This window comes from Prionailurus bengalensis, chromosome D4, assembly GCF_016509475.1.
Source record: "Prionailurus bengalensis isolate Pbe53 chromosome D4, Fcat_Pben_1.1_paternal_pri, whole genome shotgun sequence".
NCBI classification, from domain to species: Eukaryota; Metazoa; Chordata; class Mammalia; order Carnivora; family Felidae; genus Prionailurus; species Prionailurus bengalensis.
Genome location: NC_057359.1, coordinates 58,986,050 through 59,008,946, shown reverse-complemented (window position 1 = coordinate 59,008,946; position 22,897 = coordinate 58,986,050). Strand labels below are relative to the sequence as shown.

At 38.3% G+C, this 22,897-nt stretch overlaps 1 protein-coding gene across 3 annotated transcripts in view; it reads right to left on the bottom strand.

Annotated features, from left to right (window-relative positions):
* Window positions 1-126: 126 nt before the first annotated feature.
* Window positions 127-22,897, bottom strand: part of ZCCHC7 (zinc finger CCHC-type containing 7) — a 253,633-nt gene continuing 230,862 nt past the window's right edge. For all 3 annotated transcript variants that reach the window (XM_043565615.1, XM_043565617.1, XM_043565616.1), the window contains exons 7-9: window positions 9,272-9,367; window positions 3,670-3,787; window positions 127-1,465 (exon numbers count right to left, since the gene is read on the bottom strand). In XM_043565615.1, the coding sequence (XP_043421550.1) occupies window positions 1,029-1,465; window positions 3,670-3,787; window positions 9,272-9,367 (651 nt within the window). In that variant the 3' untranslated portion in view covers window positions 127-1,028. The remainder of the gene's footprint in view (window positions 1,466-3,669; window positions 3,788-9,271; window positions 9,368-22,897) is intronic.

The following is a 22,897-nucleotide window of genomic DNA, read 5'->3' as shown; positions in this document are numbered from 1 at the left end:
GTGCGTGGGCAACAAGGGCATTCTGAACCCAGTTTATGGAGATTTTATAACTCTAGTGACTTGTCTAACCCAAGCACGCCCTTTGTCACCCCAAATCCTTGACTTTTTACATAAATGACAAACTTATTTACTCTATTTCAGACATTTTATTTTTCTTATTCTAACATTAGGCTTTGATAAGTACAAAAATTCACAGGTACAAAAATTTCTGTATAGTCTTGTGGTAGTTAAAAAACCCGTGAAAACAGAATAATTTTTTAATTGGGCAGTATCTGTCTCTATACATCCAAGTTGACAGTCTTCTTGAAGTGTGGCTGTAAAAACGGTGAAAACTATTGCACTGTGATTACGTTAAACCTTTTAATGATTCTTTTCCACTTGTTTCAGGAAATCTATCTTATGACATTTACTGGATGGGTTCCTTACTTGTATTTTGCTATAGGCCAGTGTCTCTGCCTCTTCAGGGCTTCAGTGATGGCACCGTCATCTTTCCGCCTCTGATGCTCTGACCATCAGAAGATTATGCCACCAGCTTCAAGAGCAAGGACAGCTGGATTTAGATTTATAGCTATTACCCCTTTCCAATGTTAAAAAAAAAAGTAATGCTGAAAAATATGAATTTTTCGTATTAGCATTGATTTCTCTTCCTGCAAGGATTTAATTTTCATACTCCCACAGCATACGAATTATATTTGATGAGCTTTTACTTTTTCAAAAAAAGTATTTTTAAAAATTTTTCTTGAAAAGATTACTTCTTATCCCTAGGATTCTGAGTAAAAATGACGTATGGGAACGGGGGAAATCCGAGTACATGTCCTTTTTTTTTTTTTCCTTCTATACCTAATAACCTGTTGGACACAGAGAATGGAGGTCTCCATGGTCATTGTGCATTGGTTTCAGGTACAGCCGAGATTACAAAAAGAACAAAACAAAATTCATTTGATTTAATCATAGATCATAAACAGATTGCCATGATGTCACAGGCATGAAGACCAGACAAACACTGGAAAGCCAAATCAGAAGCTGCCTCACAGCTTGGACTTTTTTTTCCTCTGCTTAATGAGAAATAAATTATCACTGCCATCGCCCTCCAAATAGCTCTCCTTTTTCTTCTGTTTGCCCCGCTTGCCGTCTCTGGGCAGCTTGTCTTCTCTTGGCTTGTGGTAATGTGATGAGTGGTGGAAGGACTTGGGACCCTTCTGGGTCTTGAAGGTGCCAGGAGAATGGAGTTTTGGGCCCCTGGGGAAGTCCTCCTCCACTTCATGAGCCCTGTCAGCCTTCCTGTGTTTCTCACGCTCTTTGCGGCTCCTGCTCGCTTCTTTTTGGGTTTCTTTCTTTTCTTGAGGCCACCTGCTGTTTCTCCACGAGGCATGGCTCTTCCTCCTGCCATGGGGGGGCCTCTTCTCTGCTGCTTCCATGTGAGGTCTCTTGAACTGCCTTGGAAAATCCCCATTTTTCTGGAGTTCTGGAAAATATAAAAGTATTTCTGCATATTCGGCAGCCAGACAGTCCACACACGGCTTACACTGGTCTGTAAATAACTCAGCAGACAGGGAAACTAGACAATGAAATGTGTTAATGATACAACATTCGAAAGAGCCCTTACTAAGGTAAAACTCACCCGCTAAAAATTGTATGGTTATAGTTCTGTATTTCTGATTGCTAAAAATGGAAAATATCCAGAAATCCAAAGATATTTATTCTATTCAGTACAGTTGTACTAGGTTGAATGATAGAGACGAAGACTAGTGAAAGCAATCATCTCAGCTTTGTGAAGAAAAGTCACATCTGACCAATTCAAGTCATGGCGGGGATAAAGAAACAGCCTTTGACGATGAAGTGAAACAAGATATATCAAATGTCTCATGACATTTCAATCACCCTCTGAAGATAAAGTCTGGTCACAGTACTTATAGGTGGATGCCAAACTGGACAGGAGATCACTCCTCCAGAGCAGACATCACTGGCTTGGAGAACACACACATGTGTGTATCTCAGACATTTTGGTCCCAGATCGGGTGTTACACTTTACCAGGACTTGGCACCCTTTTACTACAAGTGTCTGACAGGCATGATTCTGATGGGGTAAGTGAGAGATGAGGTTTGAGGGATAAAAACTAACATGTCAACAAAACCTTGACAGATTAAAGAAGTGGCCAATAAAAAAATAGGGATGGGGGTGCCTGGGTGGCTCAGTTGGCTGAGCGACTGACTTTGACTCAGGTCATGATCTCACAGTTCGTGAGTTCCAGCCCCGTGTTGGGCACAGCCCGCTTCAGATCCTCTGTCCCCCTTCCTGCACCTCACCTCCCCCCTCTCAAAAATAAATAAACATTGAAAAAAAAAGGATGAAATGCAAAGTAACATAAAGTTCACAAAAAGTGAACTCTAGGATACAGAGCAAAGGTAATTCCTTATAGACTTTAGCATGAAATAAATTTTTTTTTTCTAAAAAAAATGTTTATTTTTGAGAGAGAGAGAGGGAGAGAGAGGGCAGGCAGGGGAGGGGCAGAAAGAGGAGGACAGGATCCAAAGTGGGTTCCACTGATGTGGGGCTCAAACTCATGAACTTTGAGATCATGATTTGTGCTGAAGTCAGATGCTCAACCGACTGAGCCACCCAGGTGCCTGAAAATTCTAATGGATCACAGAGAACCTCAAAGTAGCCACAGAGTTCCCAATATTACTACTAGTTAAAAGTGAAAACAAATGGTTTTCCTAGAATTATAAAAGTTATAACCACTCATTACAGAAAACCTGTGAAATACAAAAAGTATAAAAATAAAATAGGAGCCATAATCTTTTAATTCAGAGAGGACACTTTGGTGCATTTCTTTTCTTTTCTTTTTTAATTTAATTGCCTAATAAATATCTTTATGTACTGTAATCTCTATATATAGTTGAGATAGAGTTTATATGAAATGTAATATGGAAAATATGCAGGAGTTGAAAATAATTCCTTTTGAAAAAGACCTTAAGTCAGAGAGAGTTGGGGGTGGGATGGAGAAAGAATACCAAAAAGGCTCTAAGAGTTATAATGCATAGGTCAACTTGAGAAGTATAGAACTATTTCATCCTGAAAGCAAGAAAAGTAACTGAGTAAACCACTGTTAAACTTAGTAAACTACAGCACAAAAGAAATGGAAAAAAGTAGGCCTAAATTATAAACTAAAAGAACTTCATGTTATCAACAGTTAAGTAAAGGAATCACAGAAGGTGGCTGTGGACCCTGGAGCTCTGCTGTAATCATGGCTGGTAAGAACAGACTTCTCTGGGGAAACTCCAGGAATCACCTAGCAGGGAAGCCTTTCTTTCCATAAAAATACTAGAGACATACAAATGGAAAAAATAATTACTTGCCAAACAGAAAACTCTAAAAACAAAAAGAGGCTTTAAAACCCTGCTTCCCTGTATGGATAGAAGTATTTTCAGGACATTTTCTAAAATGGTCATGATGTGAAAAAAATGTTTAGTGTGAACAGATCATAATGCAGCGTTTCTGAAGTGGGTGCCTGATTACTGGAGATCAAGAAAGTTCTGGTTTCTATGGTAATTATTTAAAAACATTTTCTGTGCTAACCAATGACACCCAAAGCAGGCAAAGACTGTGTAAAGGAAGACATTTAGGAACTACCGCAAAGGTAATCTCACAAGAATTCAACAACATACCTTTCACCTTTCGTTTTATTCTCTGTTCTCTCTCCCGAATTTCATATTTGTCATCATAGTAGTAGATGAATGGAGATGTTGGAAAGGTCTGGTTAAACATTCGTCTTTCTGTACATTCCTGCAAGTTGTTTGAAATTGTCTCAAATTATCAAATTTGAAATTAGGATGTCACAAGGGCACTGCTCAGGCAACCTTAACTGCAAGATCACAGACCACTGAAGTTAGAGACAGTCCCACATCACGGATACCCCACGCTGAGGCTCAGGATGTGGTCCTGCTGGGAGGCTCGGCCAAACCAACATCCAATCACACCCAACTGTGCTTACAGGCTTCTTTCAGGCTTGGATTTTCTTTCCTTACTTCTTTACCCATGAAACCTTTCTTGTCTTTTTTCAGTCTTCCCTGCCAAACCCCTCCCCCAGTCTGAGCTAACAGCAATGGGGGGCTGGGTCTCTACTGAACTTGCTCTGTTCCTCTTTTAAAGACTTTATTTGGCCTTATGTTGTATTAGACCTTTGCTTATCTGTCTCTTCCAACAGCCTTCCATCAAGTGCTTCTCCTTTCACATTTACACCCTAAAGCGAGTGTAAATTCTTAGCTCTTTGCTCTTTTCCCTTCACCCAAATGGTTTGCGAGCTTATTTTAACCCAATACTGCTAACAAGGGCAGTGATCCTTATGGTGGGGAGCAGGATGGTGGTGGTGGGTTAGGTCTGGTTTGAAAATGCTCCTAGGTAATTCCAAAATATCCCCAAAGAATCCTCTCTTCTCTTTCCTTGCCCCGCTCAAGAGATCACTCCTCTCACTCATTTCTCTAGGTCGGCTCCCCACCTGCATGACTCTGGCTTTTGTACCTCTGCTAGTTTCCAAATCCACATCGTTGGCCTGAGCCACACCCAATAGAATAGGCTTTATTTATCATGATCTGTTGACATATATCCATTCAGCATGTCTGAGACCAACTTTTCTTTTCTTTGAAAGAGGTTTCCCTTTGGAACTTCCCCATTTCTGTCCTCTGCCATCTTGCCTAAAATGTATTTTATAAATGTCCAATTCTTCTTAGCTAGGTGTTGAAGAAAATTAGAACACCTCTTAGGAAGAAAGTATGTGAAATAGCCACATAAAATTTAGCTGACTTATCCTAACATTGGCAAATATACTTGACTTGTAATTCTAAGATACCTGACTGAGCTGGCAGCCACACACTTAGTAAGAGCCTGATTTGCAGATTATGAATCATTCTAAATATACATTTAAGTATTGGAAAAAAAGTAATGTCAATCTGTACCTACTACTGGACTTTATCAAATCACATTTTACCTTAATTTATTTGTTTTTGCTCCAAGAACTGAAACATTAATAATACAATTGAAATCTTCCGTGTAATCCTCTTTCCCATTCCTCATTTGTCTCCTTCCCTTTCCAGAAGTTGCCACTGTCTTAAAGTTGGTTCCTGCCATTCTCATACATTTTATACTCTTACTACTACTAATGACTATTCTAATAAACAACAGTGTTACATTTGAAGCATTCAGACTTCATAAAAATGGTATCATTCTATAAATATTTTGAAGTGGCTTTAGGTTATAATAGCTTCACAGAATAAATTGGGTAGTGTTCTCTTGGATGATCTGTTTCTGAATAAAGGTTTGGTAAAACCTGACAATAAAACTATCTGGATCTGATATATTTCGGGGGAGAATTCTGATTACTAACTTAATTTTTTTAGTGGTATTGGTTCATGTAGGCTTGTTCTTCATTTTGGTTAATATTTTTTTTCTAGAGAATTATTTATCTGTATTTTCAGACTTAATTTTGAACTTTATTAAATGCAAAGCTTATTTAAAATTTGTATTCTCCTATAATTAAAACTCACTGTATTTTAAGTTATTTACACTTTTTATTCACTATTTGTACCTTTTTTTTTCTTTGAGTAGTTTTTCCGAAGTCTTTTCTTTTGGAAAAAAATATGTTTTTAATTTTTTAAAAATGTTTTTATTTATTTTTGAGACAGAGATAGAGCATGATCAGGGGAGGGGCAGAGAGAGAGGGAGACACAGAATCCGAAGCAGGCTCCAGGCTCTGAGCTGTCAGCACAGAGCCTGATGCAGGGCTCGAACTCATGGACTGTGAGATCATGACCTGAGCTGCAGTTGGATGTTTAACAAACTGAGCTACTCAGGCACCCCTAAAAATGAAAATGTTTTTAAAGAATTAGCTTTTGGTTTTGTTGATGCTATTAATTTTGTTTTCTATTTCAATAATTTTGGTTCTTATCTTTATTATTTCCTTCTTCCAACTATCTTTAGATGAACTGTGTTGTTGACTTTCAGGATCTTTTTGGAATTTTTTGGATCCTGAAGTTATAAGGCAAACCTATATGGTAGCCTAGAGAATTACATACATACATACATACATACATACATACATACGTATGTACATATGTATTTTTTTATTTAGGCTTCATGCCAAGCATGGAGCCCAACGTGGGCCTTGAAAGCATGATCCTGAGATCAAGACCTGAGCTGGGATCAAGAGTTGGACATTTAGCTGACTGAACCATTCAGGTGCCCAAGAATTACTTTTAGAAATCACTATCCATGGTGGCTCTAAGTTTCCAGAAGAAAGGGCACCCATAAAAGATTTGGGTCTAAGATTCTGCTATAGTTTGAATGTTTGTGCCCATCCCTCCCAACCCCCAACCAGAATTCATCCCCAAGATGATGGTAGTAGGAGGTGGAGTCTTTGGGTAGTGATTTGGCCATAAGCATGGAGCTCTGATGAATGGGATTAATGTTCTTATAAAAGAGACCCTCACAGAGCTCCCTAGCCTCTTCTACCGTGTAAGGACATAGCATGAAAGTGCCATCTATTAAAAACAGCCCCTCGGGGTGCCTGGGTGGATCAGTCGGTTGGTTAAGCATCTGACTTCAGCTCAGGTCATGATCTCATGGTCCATGACTTTGAGCCCTGCATCAGGCTCTGTGCTGACAGCTTGGAGCCTGGAGCCTGTTTCAGATTCTGTGTCTCCCTCTCTTTCTTTCTCTGCCCCTCCACTGCTTGCACTCTCTCTCTCAAAAATAAATAAACATTAAAAGAGAAGAAGAAGAAGAAGAAGAAGAAGAAGAAGAAGAAGAAGAAGAAGCAGCAGCAGCAGCAGCCGCCGCCGCCGCCGCCCCTCATCAGACATCAATTCTACTGGCACCATGACTTTGGGCTTCCCAGCCTCTAGAACCTAAGAAATAAATTTCTACTGTTTATAAATCACATAGTCTGTGGTAGCTTGTTTACAGCAGCCTAAATGGACTAAGAGAGATTCTAACCATAAAATATTAAGAGCAAATTGCAATTACAAAGAGGTACTAAAAATCTTGATACACTCCCAGCACCCACTCATACTTTCACACGCTCTTGGAGTAGTCTCTCTGTAGAGTGACTACTGTTTTCTATGGTAGTTTGTAGTTTGCCTGATATGAAGCTGCTTAGGACTGTCCCTGCCTCTCCAACTACACGATGAGTGAGGTTAGGGAAGGGCGGTGCCACATTCACCTCAGAATACCTTTTATACGAAGAGGCTGTTCAGTAACATCTATAGAGCTATATTTCTGCAAATGAAGGGGAGGGGTCCTCAGACATCTTTAATCATCTGCACAGTCTTCTATTTGGATCCTGTACAGTCTAGACTGGCGTGGCTATACAGAGCCATACAATACGATAAATATTTTCCAAAGCTAAATGTAAATTATGTTTTGATTATCCACATCGCTGGTCCCCTCCATTAGCACACACAATTGATAGTTGGCTATATAATTTATCTACTATTCTGGATTAGCCACACCACTGATCTTCTTCATTAGTGTGGATGATCTAGAATTCTTCATCTATGGCAGCGATGAGGCTGCCAAATTTGCTTTATTGTGAATTAAAAACTATCTAAATCTAGATTTCTGGGATAAATTCCAAATGTTTTTAATATATTTCCTATCTACATTAACAGGACTGACTAGTAAGCAATATGTGCCCAACTATAATTGTTTTTCTTTAATTGAACAAACATAAATGGAAAATTACACCCTTTTGCTTTAAAGAGGTCAGCAAGCATAAATTGTACATCTGTGTGATCTGCGTGGCAGTGGAATACTCATGGGAATAGGTTTCCTAAACAGTGTTGGCAACATCTGGATTTTGGCAACGAGGTGGAATGCACAAAGCAGGAAAAGATCTAGAGCTGGTAATTTTGTAAGAAAAAGTATTCTTTAACAAAGTTTTTAATGTGCATTCTATGAAAATGGAGTATGGGTCTCTCCATCCATGTCACCATACTATGGATTTGTTCACACTGGAAACAGCATCCAAGTGTCAATATTGAGAAAGCTCCCCGTACAACTTCTTTGCTTTGGAGATAAAGAAACTGAAGACCGGAGTGCGTTGTTCAAGTCACATGGTGAAGTCAGTAGCAGAGTAAAAGCCAGACCTGAGGATCAGAACTTCATCCTAGCTTTCATGTTGTAATCCTTCATTCCATGGTCCTGCTGCCCCAACGTGGAAGAAAAATTTCACCTGTTGGTGAACTGTGTTGTGTCTCTCCCTTTGCTGCAGAGGTCCAGCCCCAAGGTCTGCGTGAGGTGCCACGGTCAGAATTCAAGGTGGGACTCCCATGAGTCACAAAACGCAGCACTACCCCTCCCCTTCCCACTGTTCACAGCCCTCCCATTTTGAGGACTCTCTACCCCCGAATGCTTTCTACCTCCTGTCATCAGATCACATTTGATTTTAGTTTATTTTGGTTTCTAAGCTGTTAGAAGCCTACCAGGAGACTAGGAATGTATTTCTCCATACAGATTTTCTACTTTTTGTGCCACTGCCCTTCTTCCTCTGCCTCAGGATTCCCAGAATGCAGGAGAGCTTGCAGTCTATTCTCATCGCATCCTGTCTCTGGGATGCGCTGCTGCTGTTTCTTACTTAATGAGACAACTGGCTAGGAGACTCCCTCCCATCTCACAGCAACAAATTCCTTCTGCTTTGACACTCTTGCACCTAAAACACACACAGTTTGGCCCTTTTAGCTGGGGCTGGTAATATGCAGCTTGGATAGGGAATCTGGACGTCTGTGGGGGCAGACAGGCTAGTCAATGATACAGTATCTCTGTCTTTCCACTAGTGTCAGGGTTTATATGTGAGTGATGAAGATTTAAGTGAACACAGTATCAGGGAAAGCTAGAGATACCGGAGAACTACATAGAAAATCTCCAATCATGATTTTGGCTGTGTCAAAGTAATAGCAAACATAAGAACTCATGAGAAGTGTAACCATTTTGGTGACTACTTTTATTCCTCTGATTGACTGTATGAGGCTTTTATTTGTTTTAGCCTAACTTGTTCGTGTATATTTAAAACAATTAGAAGAACGTGCTCTGACAGATCTCTCTGGCAGGGATGGGAAAAGCAAATCAGCTGAAAATACATTAAGTCTTACTTTAGGATGTTAGTTTATTAAAAAGGTAAGCATTCAGAATTACATATTTTTTTTTTTTTAGTTCATCTTTCAGCAACCACTCCCAGAACAACAGAATGTGTTATGCCCAAATGCTACTCAAACTTACGTGTCCATAATGGCCTTCTTGCCCACAGTTGTAGCAATACACTAAGGCCGATTGTCCAGAAGGGGTCTTCGGCTTTTTGGGTGGTCCAGGTTTGGTCTGCAACATGAATATTTGTGAGCGTTTATTAAATGTTAGAAGAAAATTAAAACCTGATTCTTTCCCAAAGAGCTCTTTTTAGGTAAGAGATCCTTTAGAAATACTGCCTCCTAGAGTTTAGGATCTCACATCCAGATGATTCTCTGTGTTAAAGTACACAACATGACAATTCTTTTCCACTTCACATCAATATGTGCTTTCCTCTCCTTCGCTCCTCATTCCATTAGGCGTTGTGCCCAGTACTGTGTTAGGTATTAGGTATCTCAGAGAGAGAAGCATAACAGGCTAGTAGAACATGAAAGACATCTAAACAGATGATGACAGAAGATGTAAGCAAAGTGAGGAACATGTACAAGGTTTTAATGGAGTGGCAAAGGGGACCCATCATTGGGATGGGGTGGAAGGAGTCAGGGAATGCTTACAAAACTTACATTTACTTTTAAAGAATTAGGTGTAAGTCAAATGGAAAATCCTAGGAAGAGGGGCTAGCATGAACAATGCATGAAGCTAAGAAAGCATACATGCTGACAAAGTATAACATGCATAGCCACGTAGACTGAAAAATGAGGCTGGAGAAAGCAGGGCAAAAGAAGGGAGGGCCTTAAAGTCATCTTAAAGAACTTGGGGTTTATCTGGGATTTTCCATTTTAAGTGTTGTTTTAAATATGGGAGCAGAGCAGTTAGAATTTTATTTTGGAAAAACCATTTTGGCTTGTAGTTGTAGAGGGCGTGAATATGAACAGAAGGCTAGATGCAGTGAAAAAGGTGGCTGTTACGAAATCAATGAGGTGACGAGGGTCTACACTACAAGAGTAACAAGGATAGGAAAAAGGGAATCGATTTGGCCAATACATGAGGGGATAAAACTGGTATCACTGAACACTGAAAAGATATGAGGAATAAAGGAAAGGAGAATTACGATGCTTTTCAGGTTTCTAAGTTGGGTGCCAACAACTGCTTCAGAAACAGTAGGAAATTAGAGGGAAAGATGATGAAGTCTAACTTGGATGCTGTGTATTTAGGTGATGTCCATTAGGCAGTTGTCTCTGTAAGATTAAAGCTGAGGGAACAAGTGTGAGCTGAAGATTAGCTCTGAATGAAATCTACCGTATAATAGTGGAGGCTAAAATGACCCGAGTGGACAGCATCGCTGTACCCAATATGAACAGTGGTGAGCTCAGGATGGAACCCTGGGCATAACATTTAAGGGGCAGACAGAGGAACCTGGGAAAGGGACAGAGAAGGAAAGGCTGAAGGATGCAGAATCACAGGAGAATATAGTCATAGACCTTAGAGAGTAGTTTCAAGAAGGGTGAACTGATCTGCAATGGAAAATACAGCAGAGGCTTAGTGAGATTAGAACTGAGAAGCATCTGTTAGATTTGGCAATTGTTCATGGATAACCTTAGTATGAGAATTTTGGGATTGGTAGAAAGGTAATAAAGAGCAGAAGGCAACAGGGTGAAGAGTGAAGAGATGAATACAAAGGTGATAAAACCATAAAGAATGAGAAAATGATTCCCCACAGAAGCCAGGATAGTAGTTACTTCCAGTGGGGAGAAAATGCACAGAAGATTTTGGGGTAGCTGCAATTTTCTATTTCTTGAACACAGTGGTGTTATATAACTTAAGTGTGTGTGATGTAACTATGCATTTTTCAATATGTATGTTACATTGGACAGTAAGAAATATTTAAAAAAATTGAACAGAAACAGAAAAAAAGGGGATGGCAGGTACGTATTATTTTGAGAAGCATGAATAACAAGGGGCAGAATAAGGTCGAGCAACATCTAGGAAGGGGATTTGGTAGAGTTTGCTATTAGAATGAGAAAGAGATCTGAACATGTGAGGAAGCTAGTAGAGAGGGAGGTGGTGAAAACAGGAGAGAAGGGAGAAGACAGAGCTAAACCCCTGAGGTGGCAGGGGCTTTAAACAGAAGGAGAAAAACCTAATAGCACTCCCACTCCCTTTTTTTTTTTTTTTTTTTTTTGTAGGTTGGAAGAAAGAGGTGAGAATGGGAATGAAATTGGATAAGTTTATTTCTTATTTATTTATTTTTTAAAGTGAGCTCTATGCCCAACGTGGGGCTCGAACTCATGAACCTGAGATCAAGAGCAGCACACTCCCGCAACTGAGCCAGCCAGGCGCCCTGCTTATGTTCTTTATTGGGATGCTGTAACAAACAGTGCTGGTGTGCCAACTAATTTCATTATTACTGTTTAATGTGGCAAACAGTTGGCTTGTGGAGGTTTTATGTTATTGACATGGGAAAATAATCTATAGGCTATAAAAATCTTCTTCAACTTTACTTTTAGTTTGTTTCCTAAAATGGAAAACTGGAGGATAACAGTAGCCTAAAAGATCTTTTCTATTGGAAATGACTACAAATGCTACACAAAATAGAATTTACAATTTCAGCTATTGTCAACTGGGATATGATAACTAACAAAGGTCTTATATTCTCCAATAAAAGAATGTGGTTCATGAATTAAGACAAGCTAAAAGTCGTCAAGCATAGTTTTGACAGGTATGCATACAAGCATGTACCACTCACTCACTCACTCACTCACTCACTCACTGCAGTGGCTCATAAATTTGTTCAGGTATAGAGCGCCAGGAAGACATGAAATTATTAAGCAGAAATTATTTTTCCATCTTTGTGTTACTTGATGTGACACAAAATTGCAACCATGAGTATATATGTGGTTTAAGAGAAAGAAATCAAAGCAAGAGATGTGTCATGGATGTGAAGGCAGAACACATAATGTTTTGAGGAAGAAGTTGTCAAAAGCTACTGGTGGGTTAAATAAGATAAAGACTATGAAATCCACTGGATTAGCAATCAGGAAGTTGCTGGAGACTAGAAACCGTTGTGAGCAGTTTATTTGAGGGGTAGAGATACAAGCCAGACTGTAACGGGTTTATTGTAAGTAGAAAGAACTGAAGAACAGAACACTGATGACTTTTTCAAGATACCAGGTTGTGTATAAGAGAAGGGAAGGGGACAAGTAGAGCAGAACAAGTTCAAGGACGCCTCCATCAGTGATGTTTACCAGAGTGCTGGGCACATGGCATAAGCATATACAAGCATTCTTTCATTAATTTATTAAAAAAAATAATTGAGTGCCTAATATATGCCAGATATCTTAGAATAGATTAGGTAACTGAGAAGTCAGACAAAAATCCCTGCTCACATCTCCCACGTTGGAAGACAGATAAACCAACAAAACACACACACACACACACACACACACACACACACACACACAATCGGGTAGTAATAAATGGCACGCAGGCAATTAAAATAGAGTTAAAGGAATGAAAGTCATTGGTGGTGACTTAGATTGCATTTTAGAGAAACTCTCACTGGGATGGTCATTTCTTGTGATAAAAATACCCCCAAGTATGCAATGACTGGGGAACAGCATTCTAGGCCTCAGGCATGGGGACAGGGAATGCAAATCTCGGAGATGCGGGTAAATTTGCCATATTTGAGTATCAGAGAAATATCTGTAAATTTGGAAGTGTAGTAGGTGAAGGAAGCATGGGAGAAGAGGAGGTTCTAAAGATGGAGAGGGACTAGATCGCTTAGGGCTTATCATTCAGAATGGAGAGCACTGGATTTGAGTGGCATGAAAATCCACTCTAAGGCTAATGGTAGGTGCTCAAAAACTAATCGGTGCTGTAGGCAGAGACTATCACTGATGATAAACAGAATTATCCACCCGCCAAATAATAAACATTCTCTGAAAGACTTATGTTTATAATTTTTCAATGTTTTTTGTGCAAATATATGGTAATTTACTGCTGAGGCAAGATTTCTAGATTCATTGAAGAAAGGAAAATACGCTCACTATGTTTATTCCGCTGGAATAAGAAATTCCATTGGCTCAAAGCCTATGAAAAAGGACAAGATGAATCAGGCAGTAATGATTGGGGAGGGAGGGCACAGAAAGAACCAGAACAAGATGGATATCCAGACACTAGAACTTTGGTATGGATGCAAATAGGGATTTCCTCACAGGAGAACCACTGGTGTCCCCATGGCACTGCTGGCTTTTCCTCAGGAATACAGAACACAGGAAAGCCACACTACTGTACAAGTCTTCAGTGGTTCATTCCCATCGCATCCTCTCAGAGTAAAGGCCACTTTTACTTACTCCTGCCACAGTGCTCCTGATGCTCCTTTCCCCATTTCACCTTCTCGTGTACTAAATTGATTATCATGTCTATTATCTGCCTCCCCATTGCTGGAATGTAAGGTGCACAGGGTAAGAGATCTTTTAGTCCACTCTGTATCCTTATGGCAAGAATCTAGACTAAGTGTTGGTGAACTATGGCCGACAGGACGAATCCAGCTCATTGCCTGTTTTTGTATAGCCCATAGGCAAGAATGCTTTTACATTTAAATGGTTAAAAAAAAAAGGATATTTTGCAACACATGAAAATTTTATGAAATTCAAAACTCAGTGTCTGAAAATAAAGTTTTATTGGAACACAGCCAGGCACATCTGTTTACAGGTTATCTAAGGCTGCTACTCTTTTCTTCAATTCCCTACATCACCCAGTGCTTATCAGACATTTCTCCAAAGAAGATATCCAGATGGCCAACAGACACATGAAAAAGACGCTCAACATCATTCATCATCAAGGAAATGCAAATAAAATCTACAAAGAGATAATACCTCACACCTGTCAAAATGGCTATAATCAAAAACATAAGAAGCAACAAGTGTTGGTGAGGATGTAGTGAGAAAGGCCTCCTCTTGCACTGCTGGTGGGAATGCAAACTGGTGCAGCCATTGTGGAAAAACCGTATGCAGGTTCCTCAGAAAGGTAAAAATGAAACTACCCTATGATCCGGTTATCTATGGCTACTTTTCATGCTACAAGAGCAGAGTTATGACAGAGACCATATTGCCTGCCAAGCTGAACTATTTACTACTTGGCTTTTCATAGAAGAAGTTTGCCAATGCCTAAACTAGAACACAGAAAGTGCTCAAAAATAGGTGGTGAATAAGTAGATCTTAAAGACTCCAAATTTTATAGAGTGGACATGAGTTATACAGCCAATAAATGTGTTTAAAGTAAATTCAAACACTGAAAATCTCTGCAATATTAGGATGCAGAGCAAAAGTTTTATGAAATTTCTTTGCATTATTTTACTGCCTAAGTTAGAGGAAATTACAGGTAGTCCTAATGTTGTTCCATTGGCCTGTGTCACTCTGCCCAGATAAACATGGTGCACTCCTTCACCTCCTTCAAGTCTTGGCTCAAAGGTCGTATTAGTAATGCTTTCTTGATCACGTTTTTTAAGTCTGTCAGCTCCCTCCAACTGGTGTTCCCTACCCTACTTCACTGCTGTAAAGAAAAAAACAAAAAGAAAACTCCATGTCACTTATCACATCTCCCATAATATATTTTGCTAGTTTGTTTTGTCTATCCCTCCACTTGCATTCCCAGACAAGAAGGACGTAAGGTCTGTGAGGGCAGGGATTTCTGTCTGTTTTTTGTTCACTGCTATACCCCAGATCCAGGGACAGGGACAGGCATATAGTAAGAGTTCTGTAAATATTAATAGATGAATAATGAGGTAATGCACAGGTAAAGCACATGACCCATAGTAAGCATCCAATCCATTTTAGTTATTGTTAATAATTTGGATGCTTTGGAAAACGATATCAATTGTCTTATGTCATTAAAGGACAATTTATTTTTTAATGTTTATTTATTTATTTTGAAAGAGAGTACCTACGAGCGGAGGAGGGGCAGAGACAGAGAGGGAGAGAGAGAATCCCAAGCAGGCTCTGTGTTCACGGCACAGTGAGTGTAGACCTGGAGGCGGGGCTTGATCTCACAAACCCTGAGATCACGACCTGAGCTGAAATCGAGTTGGATGCTCAACCGACTGAGCCACCCAGGCACCCCTAACAGACAATTTTTTAAATTATGCTTTGATATATTAAAAAGTCTGCATGAATTAATACAGCTTCCTAAGCATCTCCCCTACTTCGAATTGAGAGTGTGGTACATACTCTGGCAGAATCAGGAAAGAATTAGTAATATAAAGAGAATAGGAATTCAGTTTTATAGTACCAGAGATAAAGAGATCCTTCTTAATCAAGACTTTGAAAGCATGTTTCATGTTGACACTTACTTTACTTTTTTTTTGACACTTACTTTATTTTGAAAGCGTGTTTCATGTTGCCACTTACTTTATTTTGAAAGTAATTTCATTCAAAGAGCCTTAAATTTAGCCCCACTGTTCATTTATGCCCCTGGATGAAGTGCAAACATTTGGATGTTCATTCATCTGAATAATGTCACTAGTTAAAAACTTCCATTATTACTAATAAAAATAGCAACAGTATTTATATTGTGCTATGAAATTCTAAACTGTTTCACAATAATTAATTAGTAAATGACACGACAAACACTATCTACATACTCTCATTTTAATAAACTATCATGTACTAGGACTTAATAGGAATGCAATCAGCCTAGATCTTACCTAATTAGAGAACATTTCTGTATTAGAATACAGTACTGAAAACTCAATAATGATTTCCAGTGGACAAGTTCTCATACTGTGATCTAACAAAAATCTTACAGCTATTTAAAGTGTTAGAAATATAAATTTGTGACTACTTCTGCCTTGGAGCATGTCTTTATTTTTAATTAACAGTAAAGGTCCAATTTAACACAGAATATGTCAACTGATTAGCTCTAAGTTCAGGGTTCTGTCATACAGTCTATATTGTGGATGAAAAGTTAAATGTAAGGGAATGAATGTAGTCTTTTAGAACTTTTTTAAAGTTAAACATTTATCTAGAGACTTTGACCCAATGGGTTACCAAGTGAACTATTTATGAAAGCAGCTCTTTTTTTCTTTTTTTTTTTTTTGTTACAGACATTTAAATAATCTATATTTGTAGGGTGATATCTTGGAGATTACTTTACTATCAATATATAGAAGTAATAACCTGGTAGATAGCATTACCTATGAAAGGTCCATCCCATCTGCTATTCTTGCTGAAAGCTTTTCATGCACCAGTAAACTCAGTAAATATCAGAAGATAAAGCATAAGCCTACCACGCCACGGATTTACTCCTAATGTCTCCTCAAAGTGCAGCCCGATGCAACGATTACAAATGATTTTCTTCTAATGTCATTTTACATAACCCTTTTTTCTGCATGAGTAGTTAGTGCGGAATGAATGAATGAATGCCATTAAAACAGTTAATCATTATCTGGGACACTGGCCTTACTCCCTTCACAACTAGGAATCTCCATGACAAAGGCCAAGAGATCAAAACGCCAGAGCTGCCTCAGTGTCCTATTTCCAACAGTAATTTTTTATGCAAATGAACCTGCTGGGCATCTCCCTCTGTGACCTTGAGCTGCCCTTATCTAAACTGACTTTGATCCAATGAGGGTTTGCATCTAGTTGAAGCTCATTACTATATAGGATATGCAATCAATTTCACTAATTAAAGGGAATTTTCTACTCTTGTGAATGCAAAATGGACTTATTTTTATAATTACACATATGCTTAAAGACTATATGTTTTTATTAATCCAATTTGTTACATGAACATATATTAAAAAGCAAATACATTAAGTACTTGGGGTAAATGTATTCATGACCAAATGTAATGTTTAATACTGAGCTTAGCTCCAGTCTTTCTGGACAAGTCACATTTGTTCATAGACCTCTTAAATCGATATGCTTTTCATGCTTGAGAACGACCCAATTCTTTGAAAATATTTCCAAATCAAATTATTCTTTCTAATAGCACAAGCCTCCCCCCGCCACTCCAATAATCATGTATTAAAAAAAAATCCAACCCAAGTATTAAATAGTATTTCCCAAGAAAATGTTACCCCAAATGTTAGGTCATCATGGTCAAAGTCCATTGGTTGAAGTGACCAATGGCATGAATTTAACAGCTGAGCAGAAAAGTTTCAACTTAAAATATATATTTTTTCCTCTTTAAGATATTATTTTTATTGCTTACTCTAGAGATCAGATACAGTTTTTTAAGTATTTTATTTAGTTTTATAAAGAGTATGCAGAGAAAAGAGAATGAATGCCCTCCCTTTCCTTTAGTATTGTTAACAATATAAATTCCAGTGAAATGTAACTGGTAGGTATTTAAGATTTTAAAATCAAATCTGGGGCCTAAAGGAATGCAAGTAAGAAATGTAAAAGTTAGGCAAATAGTTGTGTAGTGAACTGAACTAAAGCTGAGTCTGTGGCAAGGCAAAAATGATGATCCCAAGATCCCAAGATATGACCAAAGATACAAAGGTCCTGTCCTCCCTTGTCAGTGTTTTTCTGGGGCCAGTCCTCACACCTGCAGAAGAGGACATTAGGTCTGTTCCAACCACGGTTTGGGACAAAGTCTTCCATTTGTAGACCATTCTGGCAAACAGTCACGGTATTACTTTTGACGAATACTGGGAGGAATTTTCTCCCCAAACTAAAGGTTTTGAAATTATTTTAAAACAAAGCTTCCTTCATAAAGTTTTTTAAGCTTTCTTTTTTTTTTTTTCCCCCAGGGAAAAAATTCAATTGTATTCCAGAGGACATTGCTACTAATTTCCCCTACATCCCAAAAATGCCATTAAAAGTACCATATATAATGATACACCTATATCTTTTATGTGTTAAAAAAAAAACTATGTCATGTACCCAACAGACTCCCAATCCATTGGGTAATTCCTTAATTAGGCAGATTTTTGAAACATGTATTATGTACACAACAGACCGGAACGTCTCCTTTGGAGCATTTTCTAGTCTATCGGGTGATTACATCATTAAGCCACACATGCTACGTAGAAAAAAATCCTTATGAAAATTCATGAAAAAATGTACAGCACATCATTAGCATGCAGCAGACGTGTATGCTTTTGATATTTTCTCTGTTAAAAAAAAACTACATGAAATAATTAGTCCAGGTCATGAAAACATGAGAAAGGTACCAGACACTGGTGAAAATGAAAATTGCAAAAAATTGCATCTCTCATGGTTTAGCTGAGAGTAATTTGCTTTATTGGAAAATGGATTCTAAAACAGTGTTCATTTGAACTACAGCAGAATGAAAAGTGTCACTTTATTGATTTGATATTTTCTATACACATCTAACTTCCTCCTTACACCTCTTTCAGATACTAAGTTTTACAAACCAATGGGTCGAAGGTTGCAAATGACCAGTGGTAAGACCATTGATTATTCAAGGCCTTTCAGTACTGTGTGTTTGTATACGTGTATCTTCATTTTACGTAACCAAGAGTATAAGGGATTGCCTGAGTGTATCTTTTTCACTAAGTTGAAACTATACTAAAGGAATACAAAGAGAGGTAAATTGTTGGTAACTCTCAATACTGAAAAGATGGTATATATTCACAACATTAAGCATTAGGCAAAAGTCTAAAAGGCGATATATATGAAGACTAAAATAAATGAAGCACAGGTTTCATAAAAAGAAGCTATTAAACTTATTTATCACTTTTCTTTCTGTAAATGAGATCCCACCCTACATTTCCCCCTACCTCCCCCCCCCCGAAAAAAAAAAAAAAAACCAACAACAAAAAAGAAAACCTCAGTAAGCAGAGAACAATGAGCATATGCAAGACAGTAAGGATCACAGTAATTCACTCCCTGAATGCTCCAAATCTTCATGGCTTAAAAAGCATCCCAATTTTCTCCAAAGGTAGTGGCATTTATTCACTGGGCCATAGCTAATTTTACATGGAATGCAAAAATGTTAGTTTAAGTTTAATTTACCACCCTATTTAAATATTTCCAATGTAGCTCTCAAACTGCAGGGCTATCCCTCCGTCTATTTTAATTTTAAAGTAAGTTAGCAAAGGCTTCCTTCTTAATCCCCAGGGACTACCTACACAGTGACACGAACGCGCAAATTTATGACAGCAACATAAATGCTCTTCTGAAGTAATGTGCAACATTAAGTGAAAATCGTTTCCTGGAAAGATATTATAGGTATCTATATTTTATTTGCCATCTTAAACATATCTGGGTCTTTATGGCCTTATTTTAAAAATGTATTTCCTTTTTATATTTCCTGGTGCAAATGGACTGCATAAATAAGCAATGTGCTATGAGGCTTCAGACCAGCCGATAAAACCTTTCAATTTTCATGCCAGCTTCTTCTTTTGTAATTCAAATCCGCCTGGAAACTGGCAGCTCTGAAAACTGAAACAAGCGCTGCCACAAATACCTTGTAATGCTATCGACCTTGTCTGCCCGTGCAGTGAGAGCGGGGGCCGCGGATGTGTCTGCAGCCATCCAGATAACACAACTCATTTTTGGGGGGGGGGGGGGGGGAGGGTGGGGATAACAGGAGCCAGCCCCAGACTGTGCACCAAAAGCAGTCATTACCAGGCGCGCTGGAGAATAAGTCTCTTCAAAATACACAGTGCATTTAAAAACCACATATGAGGCTGAGCCACTGCTGTCATTACCAATTTTAATTTCGCTCCTTCAGTTTGCCAGCCAGATAAACTCTTTAGTGCTGTTTTTTAATCTATTTGCCACATTTTAGGTTTAAGATTATAGTAATATGGACAGGAGAAGGAATCACTTTTAGGGGAAATAAAGAAATAGATCCGCTTATCGGCGCCCATCAGAAAGTTCATTAATCAGCCAGGCTTTGTGCCCTCTAAATTGAAAGGTTAAATAATCCTCTCAGGAATATTTCTCGGCCCCTCCGCCAATTGTCCGGAGAGGAGCTGCCATTCATAGCACGCGGGATCGGTGACAGGGTATCTTACCACTGTTTGGACCCCAAACAATGATGGACAAATGGCCTGGTTTACAAAGAACCTTTTAGTACGCGGATGGAAAAGGGACCACAAGCTTTGAAGCAGGGTGGAGGGATGAGGAGGGTGTGAAGACAGGATGTGGGGGAAGGGACAGAAAAGAACACATACATGTGTGAATCCATGGATACTTCATCTGAAGGTTTATTGGGGTAGACTATAAAACATAGAAACCACATTAGTATATATCTTCCAACCATACGAACTACTTAACATCTTCAAATTTGCTTATATATTTTGCATATAATGGTATATAAACCATCACCGGAAAACTGTAGAATAATAGAACTGTAGCTCTGTTATATTTATTAGCTACAACACAGAGGATTTAAATAAACACCAGTATTTTCATTTTTACCATAACTTCACATGACTCACAACACACAGCATTCCCCCTCCCCATCCAAACCCGCTTATTCATGTGAAATACTCTTAACCCACAGTCACAAAGGCAGAGAACTCCACAGCTGGAAGGACCTGTCTAAAGAGAGGGAAAGTAATGCTTTTTTTGCTTTTACAATATGCCCTATCTTAGCTCCTGCTTGTCTTTAAAATAAAGAACAACAGGGAATAGGAACGCGCTTTGCAAGAATACAAATCACAGGCATTGAGAAGATGCTTAATTTTGTGTCGTCTTTTTTGCTGGACCTATGTGAGAATAAAAACAGTGCAGAAGTGGTGGAGCTCTTACACCTCCACATCTTGCTGTGAAAACAGGCTCGTTTCTGGCATCAGTCATGTGAAGGCATGAAGCAGTTTTATCTGAAGTACAAAAAAACTGAGATGCTATTTTCACCTGATTAACATAAACCCTCTACCCCTATAGAACTGGTTTACGTGTGAGTGGGAATTACTTGATTTCATATTAAAATCAATATATATTAAAAAAGCAAAAGATTTATATAATTTCATTTGCTTATGATAGATGACTATATTCAGATGACACTGAAGTTACCATTTAAGAACTGAATGTTTACTAATGTATATAGTTAGATCATATATTTTTCAAAATCAGTATTTCTTTACATGGCATACATTTTATATAGTCATTTTCATTAGGAGAAGAAGTAGCCTAAATATCTTTTGTGACCTACTTCTTAAATGTCTTTATAATGATTTTTTTGAGCAAATCGAATTAAAAAAAAAGTTTGCTATACTTAAACATTACCTACATTTCTAGAAAGGAGGATAAATAATTAGAAAATGAAAAGCGAGGTAAATAATTTTGTTAACAAAAGACAGTGCTTGTGAGTATTTTAACTTCAGTAATTATAAAAAGGAAACAATTTTAGGAGACAGAAAGTAAAGAGGTCTTTATGAATCTCCTCATTTCAGGTAAACAATAGTCTTCTCAAAAGACATTACAATAGTCTGAGTTTGGGCTATTAGCCCAGAGGTCATCTCTACAGGTGCGAGGAGTCTATGGGTTTGCTTTATTGGAGCTCACACAGTGTTGAATATGGGCTATGTGCTAAGTACTGTGCCAAGTACTTTACACTTATTGACTCATTACATACTTACAACAAGAAGGCACCATTCCCATTTTTCAGATGAAGAAACCAAGGATCTTAGAAGCCAAATATTTTAACTAGGTTTGACTATCTAGTAAATTAAAGAGACAGAATTTGAGCCAATGTCTGATCTCAAAGCTGGCATTCTTTTCTCTGTAATAAACATTCCCTAGTAATTTCCTCTGAATGAGTTTGCCACTCCAAATCAATTTTACTGCATGTTTCTTAAGGACTTTAGTAAACAAGGAGGAAATGTGGTATAGTTATAAATAAAGGAAATGGGAGAGATCCAAGAAAGACAAATTTGAGATTTTACTGTATGAACAAAGTTAATAAATGATCCAAAATTTAGTTCCCCTAAGTGAAAAGAAATGTGGGGGTAATCCACAAATACATGTAAAGAACAGTATTTATATAAAATCGGCATTTATAGAGATGGGTATATTACAAAGTTATAAAGATGACCTCATAATCCATATAATAGATTTGATTTCATATGACTTTTGAAAAAAGGAATGAAACTAATGTGGTAGCTGGGGTGCCTGGGTGGTTCAGTTGGTTAAGCCTCCAACTCTTGATTTTGGCTTATGTCATGGTTTCATGGTTCATGGGCTTGAACCCTGCATCGGGCTGTAGTGCAGCGCGTACTTGGGATTCTCTCTCCTCCTCACTCTGCCCCTCTCTCACTCACACATGCTCTCTCTCTCTCAAAATAAGTAAATAAACTAAAAAAAAAGAAAAAAGAAGGGATGCCTTGGTGGCTCAGTCAGTTGAGCATCTGACTTCGGCTCAGGTCATGATCTCACAGTTCATGGGTTTGAGCCCCGCATGGGGCTCTGTGCTGACAGCTCAGGGCCTAGAGCCTGCTTCAGATTCTGTCTCTCTCTTTCTCTTTCTCTGCTCCTCCCCCACTTGTGTCCTCTCAAAAATAAATTAAAAAATAAAAAAAAATAATTTGGTAGCTTTATTACCATTTGACACACACACATGAATTCTTTTTACAAAGCTAGCAGGGATTTCTGAACATTCCCATGGAAAAACTCCTATTTGAAATGTGATCTACCAGTATACTGGTATATCAATTAAGGCAAAGGCCTATATTAATTCCAAAGATACTAAAAAACTTTTTGATCAAATGGTCTCTAAACATGTGGCATTTTTCTTCATATAATA